Source organism: Crassostrea angulata, chromosome 9 (assembly GCF_025612915.1).
Source record: "Crassostrea angulata isolate pt1a10 chromosome 9, ASM2561291v2, whole genome shotgun sequence".
Taxonomy (NCBI): domain Eukaryota; kingdom Metazoa; phylum Mollusca; class Bivalvia; order Ostreida; family Ostreidae; genus Magallana; species Magallana angulata.
The window spans coordinates 30,848,155-30,863,101 of record NC_069119.1 but is presented as its reverse complement, the minus strand read 5'-3'; the positions used below and the strand labels follow the sequence as shown (position 1 = coordinate 30,863,101).

Here is a 14,947-nt window from a genome sequence, read left to right as displayed (position 1 = left end):
TTATTTGGTATGTTATAATACAAGTTTACAAAAAAGTAATTTCCGACTATATTCAGTTTAAAATATTTCAAAAAAGGATAAGAAAAAAATAATAAATCCATAAGTTTTGGTGGTATCGAACCCACAAACTAAACACCCAAGTTCTATTAAGTTACCGATTGTCTGGTGCTCTCACCACTGAGCCATTTCATTCACAACAAAGTGAGATGTTTAAATGCTATATGAGGCATTGGCCACGAATTTACGGACTTGTATTATTTTTCTAAAACGTTGTTGGGCTACAAAATGACATTTTTAAAGTATAGTGGGTCATCTCTCCACATTTTTGTTGATTAAAATCGGTTTAAATTCCATTAAACCGTATTTAGACTATGACAAAAATATGGAGCTCACACCTACTCTATGAAAGAAAGGCATTGAAGTTATAGAAATTACACCATTTGGAGGTTTTGAAACGCATACGCTAGTTTAAATCAACATATTGCATGTATTAAAAATATTTAAGGGCTACAAACTGATGTTACGTTAAATATACATTGTTTTTAATTATTTTTTTAAAAAAGTATCAGATTTAATATTTTAATTTTGCAGCATCTAATCATTCCTCATATGGGCATTTTACACGTCTTATTCACCCATCTTCTTTGTATCTCGTAAACGACACGGAAAAAATTGTTAGATATTTTGAATTCCTTTTACCTTCCTGGAAAAAAAACAACTTTGTAAACACTAAGGAAATATGTTTTGTTTGTTTTTATTTCACTTTGAAAAAAATACATTGCAAAGAGGTCTACATTATGAGTTTGTCAAGTTCAATTTTCATTACTTGTAATTTCCCCATCATAATGATTATTATTTAAAATAAAACATATGCTTATAAACATAACCTTATAAATTTTAATGATGTTACATTTGTAAACATACTTGCTGATGTTTGAAATTTTTTGTTGTTGGTAAATTGCTGTCCTCAGTTTTGTTTTCCTCAATAAGCAGATAAATTTCTTTTTTATTGTTGTATATTTGATAAAACAGAAAAATTATAATTTTTGAGTAGAATAGCCATGTGAATTCACAATTTTAAGAAAAAAATGGGAAAAAATGGAAATACTAGGAGTGTAACAGCTACAATAAAACAATAATATTGATGAAAAGGTCGTTATACCTTTCTAATTAAGGTGACGTATATTGGCAGATTTTATTAATAGGCTGATAAGCCCTGTGCAGGGCTTACGCCTCTTTATGTTTGATAAAATTGAAGAATAGAAGAAAGCAGAATACTAAAAAACCGCCGTGTGATCTTAGTCGTAATTTGAAAAACGGAAAAATGCTTAGACAATTAAGTGTTTAATAATTGTCTAACAATTAGTATGAAAAACGTCAGTTTGTTTGCCAACCATTATAAAAGCCTTACTACAGTCTATTTTGACAATTGTAAAAAAAATTAAAACATTAAAACAATATAGGGACTTAAGCAAATCTAGTTTACATAGTGCTACGTTACTTTATTATGGTCTCATATCATGTTTAGAATACGATATTATGTTACAATAATTATTTTACATCAAATAGATGTTTTTTGAAGCTACAACAAATACTAAAATCTAGTGAATCACAATTCTTCAATTTGCTTTGAAGATAAAGTACAATATACAGGAACATCCGTGATTTGTTAATACTTTCCAAATTATCGCAATCATCAATTTTTTTAATATAAGGCAATGCAAACGAATCATGGGTCAAATGTTCGTTTCTGCTAATATATTGTATCGTGTATTGTAGATACCTTTCTTTTATTTAATAAGAATGTCGTGTCAAAAATATGTGTACGTTAAAAGAAAATTGAGTGACAAAATTCAATCTATTTAGAATTGTGAGAAGTCATAACAGTAGATACAACGGTTTCGTTCCTTACTTGACTGGTTTCGTTCGAGAATTTTTTAAAACACTTGTCAAATTTAACCAATTTGTTGAAAGCGTTGCGAAATAGTGTGTTTGTGTAGTACAAAACCAGCCAGTTAAAAGAAGGATGCAGGTGCGCCAATGTCGTAATGAGCACGTGAATCTCATACGGAAAGAAGTCATTACGGTCGGCAACCGTGAGTACTGCGTAGGGAATCCAACAAATGGTGAAGGCCGCATAGATCAAGAATAACGACTTTGCGAGATACATGGGCTTTTTGTTATGCCCTGTACTCGTCGAATGCGAGATTCTTTTGTTACTACCTCGAAATTTAATGAAAATCAGGCAATAAAATATTCCAGTGACGATTACAGGAACCCAGACAAAGATGACCGTGAAAGAAACCGTGTAGTAGTACGTTGTCATGCGATCCCAGATGCACTCCAAACTCTTCGGGTCAAACGAGTGATCTCCGATTCCCGCCAAATTCAAAAGAATTAACAGTAGACCAATCAAATTAAGGCTTAAACACATCAGAAAGCAGGTGCTTCTTTTGAAAATTCTTTTGTACAGGTTATGGTGGCAGATGGATACATAACGGCTTGAACTCATGAGTACGATGGAGCCCAGGGAATTGACGCAGGATATTGTACACATACAAGCTAGTGCACGACAGAAACCTGGTACATAGTGGAATATTCTCTCACCTTCCAGCTTTCCTGTTGAAGTAGAAAATATTTTATCAAAAATCAAAGTACTGATGATAATTGTAACTAAAGGCTTTAGTGTTTGACGGCTTTTTTGTACTATTTTCATACAAGTAAACCAAAACGATGTGTTTGTAAATATTAGTTTTAGATCCTAATCAGAGTATGAAATATTGCAAGGAGCACTCGTCTTTTTCTGATTTAACAAGATTATTCGATCAAGATTATTTATTATGATTGACTATTCGATATGACCCATGGGACAATTATGATAAACATTTTGCAGCAAATAATCAATTCTTAACTAAAACATTCAACAATTAAACGTTATTAAGATAATTATACTAAAATCTCTCTCCGGGATGCAGACAATGGTTACAATATAACGATGTCATATCTGGAAATTTAACACGAGGTATAATATGGTGTCATATTACAAAATTAATTTCTTTGAAAGAACACATACGTGAAAAAATAAAGGCTTTCATCACAAAATTTTGGAACTGAACACTCTATAATTACGTGCATTGTATGATTGATTGCATTTAAGAGACTAAATATACGTGTTCTCTTTAAGAGCTTGAAAATAGTGGCCATTTTTAGGCTCTGTTTGCTTCCCTTAGACCAATAGCTCTGTATTAGGGCAAAATGTTCAAATTTTAAAGATGAAATATTTTGATTTTTCTACTAAACAATGATTGACCCAATATTTCATATATGAACCTGTAAGGCATTGTTGACCACGCAGCCTCCTTAATATAAAAATAACATAGTGGGTGAAATATTTAAAAAAGTTCCTTTTCAAATCTTTTTAAATGACTAAATAAAACATTTTAATTCTAAACGTAAAATACAGGAATAATAAGGAAATAAGGAAAACTAATCATTTTCATACTTTTTTACAGAATTTTATGAAAACAGTATACCCTATACATGTATTTACCTAATATGTTGATAGGGTCGACAATGAGTGTAACGAATAAATCCGACACTGCTAAGTTCCCCACGAAAATAAACTCCAGGGATTTTCTTTTGATAGTATGACAGACGGACACTAGAATCAGAAGGTTTCCGGCGGTCCCAACTAGTGCCGCGATTGCAAGAATCAGGACGCTTGTCAAAGCTATTCCAGGGGCTTCCCAAACGAACTGGAAACGTCCAAATGTGTTTTCCTCCGGGAGTAATGGAGACCCGCTTCTGTTATTCATTCCAAAGATTTTGAAATTTTGTTGAAGTATTTTTTCTCTCCGAGCACAATCAACAGTAGCTATAGGTTAGCAATGCTTGAAAATGATGAATTTAATGTTCCGTTTATAAAAAGGCGGCCATATTTTTCTTTTGTAATCTGAAATATCCGATGGGATTTTCGTCTTTATGGTCGCTTTTTTAAAATTTGCTTTTAATCAATATTCATTAGTTGACTTAATCATACTAATATGAGTTTTGAAAGCGTTCAAAATTCTATGAATTTCCCCTATATACAATTTTTATCATCAGGTGGAACGAACAATTGTTGATGAGGCTATTATACCCATTTCTGTGAGACGTATACGCACACAGTACGTCATAGTGTGTATGCAAATGAAAATATATGCTTTGCCTACAAAATTGGAAATGTTACTAAGTTTTTTCCTTTTTGTTTGAAGGCAAAATGTTGTTGTTTTATTTCAAACTAAACTTTGACCCGTGCGTGCACATATGACATTGCATATCGGACATTTACGAAATAGGTATATTGACACACCTTATTATTGACATTTACATAACAAAGCTATAAGCTTAAAATAATGCTATTAATTTCACTACACTTTCCTTAGTTTGAATAATCTAACTGTGTCTCGGGAAAGGCCCTCACCACAGTTAGAATGCCTTCCTTATACCCGTTGCAGAATCTCTTCGGAACGATTTTGGAGAAAGTTAATGAAATTGCCTTGAAAATAACAGTCAAATTCACCACAACAGACCTTTTTGAGACTGCAAATACCTTTCAACTAAAACTTTTAATCCATAGAATGGAAGAATTCAACACATTTTCACCAACGTACACATAATTCCTTTGTAAAACTGGGTCCGTTGGACACTATTCATTTTTACAATAAAATATCCTATCTTCATTCTCCTAACAAATATTATGTAACTTTTTTGCATGTACTCAAATATTTTTTATCATTACGAAGACAAAAGTAAGTACTTAGCTGATATGTATATTTGTTATTTTTTACTTTCTCTCATAAGAAATCATTAATATATATATGAACAGAATGCAAAGCAAAAGTCCAATAAAAATTTACCCGTATTTGTATTATCATTTCTGAGTTTATTCAAGCAGACGTGATATTGTGGAAACATAAACTAAAGATCCCGTTAGCGTGAATGTATTGCGCAAGCGCAAGATTGTCTAATCCAAAAAATCCAGGTGATTTCCGGGATTTTTTTAAGGAATTTTCGTTGCTTAGTAATTAGCGAGGCTTAACTGAGAAAAAATAAAAAACAAATTGGTCATCTTCAAGTACCAATGATGTTAAGAATAAACAAAACAAAGGACAGTATTCTTCCGATTTCTCGGTATTAAAGACCAAAAATTTGAGTCTATTATTTTAATATAGTAGTATAGATATAAAATGTTTCTAATGTGGACAGATCTTTGACATTTCATGTTTCAAATATTGAAAGAGTGTATAATTCTTAACACTAAGTATATTTACCTTTATATTTTCCTGAATATTTTCCGAATATATTCCGATTTTGGACAGCGACATTTTTTATAAGATTCCTTGAAAAAATTCTATTGATTGATGATCAATACATCCAATAATCATTACGCCAAAGATAAATCAGACAAAATGATCTCAATGCAAATAATAAAACCTATATCTGTATTTTTCCCCATAAAACGTTTTATTCTAATCGTTTCATTTTCCTTATGGAAAAATTTGCCTTAATTTGTTTGGTATTTCAATTGTCAGGAATGACATTCAGATTCCTGCATAGCATCGTATCGATACTGGCACAGTAGGATATAAGTGGTATGTACAGTGAGGTACAGTGGGATACAGTTAAAGTTGGTAGATACATACAGTGGGATTCAGTAGAAGTCAGTGAAATATACAGTGATGTACACTGGGATACTGGAGAGATCGTCGGACACCTACTGTGGGTACAGTAGAACATAGTAGAAGTCGGTGAATATGTACACAGTGGTACGGTAGGATAGAGTAGAAGTCAGTGATTATGTACATAGTGGTATAGTAGGATAGAGTAGAAGTCGGTGAATATGTACACAGTGGTACAGTAGGATAGAGTAGAAGTCGGTGAATATGTACACAGTGGTACAGTAAGATAGAGTAGAAGTCGGTGAATATATACACAGTGGTACAGTAATACACAGTAGAATCAGTGAATATGTACAGTGTGGTACAGTAGGATACAGTAGAGGTCAGGAGATACGTAAAGCGTGGTACAGTGGGATACAGTAGAAGTCAATGAATACGTACAGTGGGATACAGTAGAAGTCAATGAATACGTACAGTGTGGTAGAGTAGGATACTGTAGATGTCGGTTAATACGTACAGTTTGGTACAGTGGGATACAGAAGAAGTAAATGAATACGTACAAGGTGGTACAGCGGATACAGTAGAGTTCAAAAAATAGGTACAGTGTAGTAAATTGTTTATAGCCATTTTTGTTGATAATGTATCTCACCTATCAAGTGAGATATTTACCTTCTTAAAATAAAATCCTACAGGTCAATAAATTCCTCATAGGAAAAACAATTTTCCCATAGGATATTTGTCATTTCCTACTGGAATAAAAGAACTTCCTATAGGAATTTAAATTCCAATAGGATTTGGACAAAACTCCCACAGAGTTTTCAAATCCGATAGGAAATCTTAATTTCCCATTGAAAACTACCTGTCTGAATCAAATTCCTGCATGAAATACTTACTGTTTTTCATGCAGGATAATTTTTTTTTAAAAATCCTATTGAATTTTTAATATTTCCTGTAGGAAAATTAATTCTCCATGAAATTTATTACTTTCCAATGGGATATTAATTTTTAAAATTAAATATCTCTTGGCATTGGCATAATTATTCAGCACAGTCTTTAAAATTGACATTAAATCTTGTATTTCGTAAACCACATGCAATCTTTTGTTAGATATTTTGAATTATTTATACCTGTCGGAAAAAACTTGTATACACTAAGGAAAAACTTTTTGTTTGTGTTTATTTCACTTCGAAAAAATAAAATGCATCGCAAAGAGGTGTGTACATTATGTGTTTATCAAGTTCCATTTTCATTAAGTGTATTTTATTCATCATAATGATTTTTATTCAAAATAAACATGTACATTCCCATAAAAATTGCTAGAATCTCTATGTTTATTAATAAGTGATCTATCTTAAAATTTTAAATGATGCCAAACATATTTGCTGAACTGTGCAATATTTTTGGGGGTAAATTACTGTCCTCAGTTTTCTTTCCACTCAATAAGCAAATAAATTTCTTTCTTCTTGTATATTTGAAAGAACACAATTTTTTTTTAATAGAATAGCCATGTGAATTCACCATTTTAAGTAAAAGGGCGAAAGAACGGAAACACTAGAAGTGTAACAATAATATTAATGAAAATATCATTAAACCTTCCTTAGGGTGATGGATGTTGACAGATTTAATTACGAGGCTTATAAACCTTGTGCATGGTTTACAGGTCTCTATGTTTGATATCATAGAAATACGGTAGAGAGCAAAAATTAAAATTGAAATTACTGAAACAAAATAAAACTTGCAGGAAATGTAAAAACATTAAAGCAACATAAAGACTTCAGCAAATCTAGTTCACAGAGTGAAACTTTACTTTATCATGCATGGTCTCATATCATGTTTAGAATACCATATTATGTTACAATAATTATCCGTATGTTTTCTGAAGCTACAACAAATACTTCTAGTCTAGTGAATCGCAATTCTTCAATTTGCAGTGTAGATAGAGTACAATATACAGGAGCATCCGTAATTTGCAGCTCGTGGGACATGAGTGTTAAAGTATTCCAAATTATTGTAATCATTGATTTTAAATACAAGGCATTACAAACGATTGATGTGTTAAATGCCCGTTTATGCTAAGTTTTGGGGTAAAGTGCAAATAACATTTATTATCTTATAGAAGGTCGTGCCAAAATTCAGGTCAAAAATATGTGTACGTTAAAAAAAAAAATTAGTGACAAAATTCAACCTATTTAGTATTGTGAGAAATCATTACAGTAGATACAACGGTTTCGTTCCCTACTTGACGGGTTTTCTTCGAAAACTTTTTGAAACACTTGTCAAATTTAACCAATTTGTTGAAAGCGTTGCGAAATAGTGTGTTTGTGTAGTACAAAACCAGCCAGTTAAAAGAAGGGTGCAGGTGCGCCAATGTCGTAATGAGCACGTGAATCTCATACGGAAATGAGTCATTACGGTCGGCAACCATGAGTATAGCGTAGGGAATCCAACAAATGGCGAAGGCCGCATAGATCAAGAATAAGGACTTTGCGAGATACATGGGCTTTTTGTTATGTCCTGTGCTCGTCGAATGCGAGATTCTCTTTGTGCTAGCTCGAAATTTAATAAAAATCAGGCAATAAAATATTCCAGTGACAATTAAAGGAACCCAGACAAAGATGACAGTGAAAGAAACCGTGTAATAGTACGTTGTCATGCGATCCCAGATGCACTCCAAACTCTTCCGGTTAAACGAGTGATCTCCAATTCCCGCCAAATTCAAAAGAATTAACAGTAGACCAATCAAATAAAGGCTTACACACATCACAAGGCAGGTGCTTCTTTTGAAGATTCTTTTGTACAGGTTGTGGTGGCAGATGGATATATAACGGCTTGAACTCATCAATACGATGGAGCCCAGGGAATTGACGCAGGATATTGTACACATACAAGCTATTGCACGACAGAAACCTGGTATATAGTGAAATATTCTCTCACCCTCCAACTTTCCTGTTGAAAAGAAAATATTTTATAAAAGAATCAAAGTTTTGAATTTAACAAAAGACGCGTGTTTGACCACTTACTTGTATTATTTTCAGACAAGTAAACTAAAAACTTTAAGTTGAAAGTTGAGTTAATAAAATAATAATAGAACAAAGCTCTTTGATAAATACTTTTTGAGCGCGTTGTTCATTTTTTGAACTTTCACCATACCAAGTCCGTGTCAAAACAAGAGGCCCATGGGGCCACATCGCTCACCTGAGTAACAATGGCTTTATATGGGTGTTCAACGGATAATGTGCCATATTGTCCCTCGGTAGAATAACAAAAAAATATCATAAAGTATACAAATTCATACACTTAATCTTTACGAAATACCATTTTTACAAGATCCTATGCAAGATATAGGTACACTGGTAGGGGTACACTGTAAACTTCAAATTCCCTTAATTTTAGTTCTGCCCCCCCCCCCCTCCCACTTTATAAAGCCACCAAAACATATGAGAGCATTTAGGTACATTTTCTTCTTCAACTACTAACTAGTTATTGTATTTTATTTAAAAATAAATCCTATCTGTGAAAAAGAAAATTGTACCTCAATGCGTTCAAATCAAAAACATTTAAAGATTGAATTGGTCTTCCGCATTATAAACTATGTTGTGACGTATTACGCATTATAAATTATGTTGTGAACTCGTGTGACGTTTTATAACCTTACTCACTTGATCGATTAATACAATCGAATGAAAAATGTTGTAATGTGATATGTGAGCTATCATGATTAATGCATAGGTGTCGAAACCACCCTAACTTTTTTTTTTGCAAAGTTAGACATAGACGTACTCAAATTGTTTTTGCAAAGTTGGACATAGCCGTACTCGAAATCCATTTTTTTTTCCTAGTCAAGATTTCTGATAAGGTCTAGCCCCCCCCCCTCCCCACTTTCAATTTGCTCCCGACGCCACTGCAATGTATTGACAGGCATATCACTCTATTTTACTAGGACCCATCCATTATTTTCATCTATATTCAAAAACAACAAATAGCTACATACCAAGATGATTTTCCGCTGTAATATTTTCTCAAGAATAGCGACAATACATTTATCTCCGTAACAGTAATGTGTCAGAACTTTGGAAACTGTACATGTTTTAAAGAAGTCGTTTTTATTTACTTGCGTCTGAAAAACAATCAAATTTTTATATTTTTTCATATAATATAATTCATCGTATAAGGAGGGGGCCCTAGAAAGTAGTTACAGCATGTCATCTTTTTTCTTTTTTTTTTTTTATCTTTTATTTAAATCAATGTCATATCATCCTTTTAATTTTTCTGTACAAGTATTTTAACGTTTAGCAAGACATTTCTTGTGATCAACCAAAATTTCAGCGTCCATCGTAGAATTATAAGCAAGATACAGCGCTCACATGTCTGCTAGGTTTGAGTCAATTTTTTTTGCTCACAAGAGTTTCTTACATTCAACTTAAGATTTTTAAACTTGGTATTTTCTATTCAGCATTTAAAATGTAAATGAACAAAAGCATGCCCTCAGCTCTGTGTGCAAACAGAGAATTGTGAACAAAGCTCTGTATCTTCCTTATAATTCGAAGCTTTACACTCAAATATGGTGAGTAAATAGAAAATTGTAAACAATTAAAACAGAAGAAACATGCACTTTTAAAAACAAAGAAATAGCACAATTTATTTTTCATCATACCGGTATATACTAGTATACCTATATATTTCTAGCAGAGTTAACAATCTTAGTTTAAACTGAAAGTTTAGAAAATGCTGAGCATCTTAACAAAACGCGTTGCATTAATCAACCATTGCATAAAGATGATATCGAATTACCAATAAAATGAATAGTACTTTACATGTTGTTAGTGCATCAGACTTTCCTCATTTGCGCAGTTAAACATTCAGCTCTCTGATTTACCGAAGTCTATGTTTGATTTGATAAGTAAAAAAAAAAAAAAATCAAAACAAGCTAAGACCACCGTCACAAGTGAAAATGTCAACGCATTGAAATATTTAACCTCAATTTACTTCACAGAATCGGCACATATATATTTGGTATGATTTAAATATTCCCTCTGCACGAAAAAATGTTGCACAACAAGCAATTTCATCTTTGTCAGTTTGACCCGTTTATCCTGCGTTCAATATGGCTGCTCCTAACAAAGAACTTGACTGGTCTTTCTGTCTCTAACCTGTTTTTCGATAAATGAAATATCGAGCCCGAAGTTAAACTGATTGGCCGCCATTCTTTCTCTATTATTTTTTTTCGGAAATTACTCAAATTTGAAACAGAATTAGCCCATAATTTTTGCAATTTATATTTTCCTTTCCATAGGGATTATTTATGCTAAAATACGTTAATTTTGACTCAGTAGTTCTTGGGAAGAAGATTTTTAAAATTGCACTCTCCCTTTTTCTACAGTTTCAAAGTTTTCTCCGTTTTAAAAAAAGATCAGTCTTCTATTGCTGCAATTTATAATCACCTTTCGATAGGGATGCTTTGTACCAAATTTGGTTGAAATTGGCCAAATGGTTTTAGAGAAGAAGTTTAAAATCAGAAAAGTTTACAGACGGACAGACGGATGGACGGACGGACAGACGGACGACGGACAAACTGTAATCAGAAAAACTCACTTGAGTTTTCAGCTTAGGTTAGCTCAAAATGAATAGCGTGTGTGTATAAAGCAAAATACCTTTGAATACATAGTAGCGACCTTGGAAATGATATTAAATTCTTTGAAAATAGATGAGGTTGGATGACTATTCGACATGACCCATGGGGGCAAAAGTGATTAACATTCTGCAACTAAAAATCAATGTACCTATAAAAATCGTCAATTAAACGTTATTAAGATATACCTATCTCCGGGGTCCCGACAATAGTTACAACATAATGACGATGTATTCTCGCAATTTAATATAAGTTTTTTATGGAGTCATATTACAAAATTATTTTATTCATCATAAACTCTTGGAGCTTAATTCTCTATAACCACGTACACTGTATAAATGCATTAAAGAGACTAAATATACTGTTACTTTTTAATAGCGTGAGGGTCATGGTTATTTATGCAATGTTTGCTTCCATTTGGCCAACAGCTCTGCATAAAGATGACTTTATGGTAAAATGTTCAGATTTTAAACCTGAAATATTTGGGGAATTTATACTTAACAATGATTTCATACATGCAATTTTAAAGCATTTGTTGACCACCCAACTTTATAACATACTTGATGAAATACACTTTATTATGCTGATAATTTCAGGTTCAATTTTAAATATTTTAAAATGCTTAAAAAGCATAGTTTAAGGAAACAGTTGAAAGCTAAATCATGTTAATTCAAAATGTTAAATAGAGGAATAGTAAGGAAATAAAAATATGAAGAAAATTAACGATTTTCAAACTTCTTCTGAAAACAGTAATATCATGTAATTACCTAATATGTTGATAGGGTCAACAATAAGAGTGACGAATGTATCCGACACTGCTAAGTTTCCCATAAAAATAAATTCCAAGGACTTTCTCTTAATAGTATGACAGACGGACACCATGATCAGAAGGTTTCCGAAGGTCCCAACTAGGGCCGCCATTGTTAGAATTATGACGCTTGTGAAGGCTATTTCGGGAGCTTCCCGAACAAATTGGAAACGTCCAAAACTGTTATCGCCCGAAAGTAATGGAGACCCGCTACTGTCATTCATTATGAAGATTTTAAATTTTCTTAAAAACGTGTTCTTTTTTTCTCGATCACTGTGCAAAGTGTAGTTTGCAATGTTTGAAATTGATCAAGTTGATCTGAGTAAGTTCCTTTTATAGAGAGGCTGCCAGGTATATTTCTAATCTCAGATCTCCGATGAGATTTTAGTCTTTGTGTGCGATTCTTTCAAACTCTGGTTTTAATCAATATTCATTAGTCAACCTAATCATACTTATATGGGTTTTGGAAATTTTTAATAATTCATATTTTTCGCTATTTAGATTTTTTGTTATCAAGTGAAACAGTTATCAATGGGGGCTATTATACCCATTTCTGTGAGCCGTATAAGCACACAATGCTGATAAGTTATAGTGTGTATGCAAGTGAAAATACATTTTTTGCTTAAAAAAAATCAAAATGTTAATAAGTTATGTCCTTTCAATTTCTTTGAAAGGAAAGTATCCTTCGTATATCTCGTAAGATGTTTCTTACGGGATATGCACGCTGATCTTTGACATGTTTCATTTTTCTTTTTCTTTTTCATGTTTCAAATCCTGAAAGTGTGTTTCAGTCTCACCATTTAGTATATGAACATTTAAATTTCCCTTCAAGTTCAATAAAATTTAATGCATTCTGATTTGAAATACATTCTCTGTTATGAGTATCCTTCAAAATAATTATATTGATTAATAATATATATATATTGATAAATTCAATAATCATAACACCAATGCAAATAAAAAACCAATATTTTTTTTCCATTAAAGGTATTATTAGAATCGTGTCCTTATCTCTAAAGAAAAATTTGCTTGAGTTTACTTGGGACTGCAATTTGCAGTACATACATTAAACTACATGCCTGGAATCCTATCAATACAGCGACGGTAGGATACAGTTTTTCCGTACAGTGTGGTACCAAAAGATTTTATCGAATTCATTGAAAACTGTGGAAACAGTGGGTTTTGGGGGACACAGCTGAAGTCGGCGGAAACAGTGGATTACAGTGGATTTTCAGTAAATTTCAAGCAATGTCAGTCAATTTTTGGGAAAATCAGTAGATTGGAATTCAATAAAATATGCATGCCTCTCATTTCAATAGTCACGGTTTACAATAAACAAGCTGGTATCTCATTGATATCAAACAAACGGATCAAATATATATTCATTTCCACTGCATATAATAGCTTAATTACTTTGATTATAATCATGATTTCTACACAAGGATATCACATCCTTTAGTAGTTTTGTTCCAAAGTTAGAGAACTATAAACTATTAAAGATAGTTATTCGATTCTAGCTTCGAATAATTTGTTGACAAAATAGTGAGTTTTGAAGTCAGCAACAACAACGTTCGCTTGTCCTCCAAATGGATCCTGTCGGATTCTATTATTTCTCATCTTTTTCCTTCAAATGATTCGTTGTACTAATAGTGTTTATAACAGTTTAACGTAGGAAGTCGTTGTTCAAATAGTTCGTCTTAAGAATTGTAGCCCCCCCCCCAAAAAAAAAGAAAGAAAAGACATAAAAAGATCGTTTTTGATCTTTTTTATGTTTGCAATCGGTATTTCTTTGGACATCTTTCATTTCAAAGTTTCACATGGCATCTTTAAGAAACTAGCGGTAGATTATCTCTATCAAAGACGTTCACCAAATAAACATTATAAACATTCATTTTGTAAATTACGCTTATTACGATCACTTTCAACGAAAATCACACCTTCAAAGTAAGAAACCAAAAAAAATTACATAATATCTCCTAATGATTCGTTTCAAGAATTCTAGCCTTCTAGTAAGAAGCCAAAAAGGTTCCCACGTTAACCCCTCCCCCTTATGATTTGTTGTCAAATTCGTTTAATCAACGTACGTATCCAACTAATTGTAATCATTTTTTTTCAGTAAGAAAACTGGCTGTTTTAAGTCTAGCCTTAAAGTAAGAACCAAGAAAATTGTTTTTCTTACAATTGTTCTGTCATTTTCGTACAATCTATTTAAGCAGACCGTGTCTCCAGCACCTAGATGCAAAACTCCTTAGGTGGCGCTGTTATCATAACCCCCGAGTCCGTGACAATACGCCTGGACCACTGTTTAAGCCCCGTCCCTGACAAGTTCAACGTAGGTGTTACCAATAGAGGTAGTGATCACTGCATGAAAAAAGTATAACACGTTGTGTTCCGCTGCCAATGTGTTTTTTTCAGTAGTCGCTACCTTCATACCCACATGAACCAGCCAGAAAAAAACCTATTTATTAAATTGCAAAATTGTAGATATAAGTGCAACAAATTTTAAACTAAAATCAATAAAATCAAAATGACCAAACGAGAAAACTACGAAAGCCGAGAAGGATCATTCGAGATTCGAGATTCAAAATACGAGATTCGAAATACGAGATTCGAAATACGAGATTCGAGATTCAATATCTAAATTAACCAATCAAATCAAGGATCTGAAAATATGTATCCTAGCGACATCAAACTGTTCTAAATAAAGATCATCCGTACATGCTCTTATATACAAATTGAAATAAATGCTATATTCACTTCTCCCTAGCTAACTTAATAATTATTTGTATTTTTTTTTACACAGAATATTTAAGTAGACTAGTAATAATACAGTGTGCTTCGCGGATCTAA

At 32.6% G+C, this 14,947-nt stretch overlaps 2 protein-coding genes across 2 annotated transcripts; both read right to left on the bottom strand.

Annotated features, from left to right (window-relative positions):
- Positions 1-890: 890 nt before the first annotated feature.
- Positions 891-3,868, bottom strand: LOC128162784 (melatonin receptor type 1B-A-like). The gene is made up of 2 exons (XM_052826169.1): positions 3,551-3,868; positions 891-2,619 (listed from the first exon to the last, which is right to left on the bottom strand). Exons 1-2 carry the CDS (start codon positions 3,813-3,815, stop codon positions 1,859-1,861), a joined length of 1,026 nt encoding a protein of 341 aa, XP_052682129.1. The 5' UTR covers positions 3,816-3,868; the 3' UTR covers positions 891-1,858.
- Positions 3,869-7,813: 3,945 nt separating this feature from the next.
- On the bottom strand, positions 7,814-12,321 carry LOC128162785 (melatonin receptor type 1B-A-like). Its single transcript, XM_052826171.1, has 2 exons — positions 12,057-12,321; positions 7,814-8,606 (listed from the first exon to the last, which is right to left on the bottom strand). The coding sequence occupies exons 1-2, from the start codon at positions 12,319-12,321 to the stop codon at positions 7,846-7,848; spliced, it is 1,026 nt and encodes a 341-aa protein (XP_052682131.1). The 3' UTR covers positions 7,814-7,845.
- Between the last annotated feature and the right edge of the window lie 2,626 nt (positions 12,322-14,947).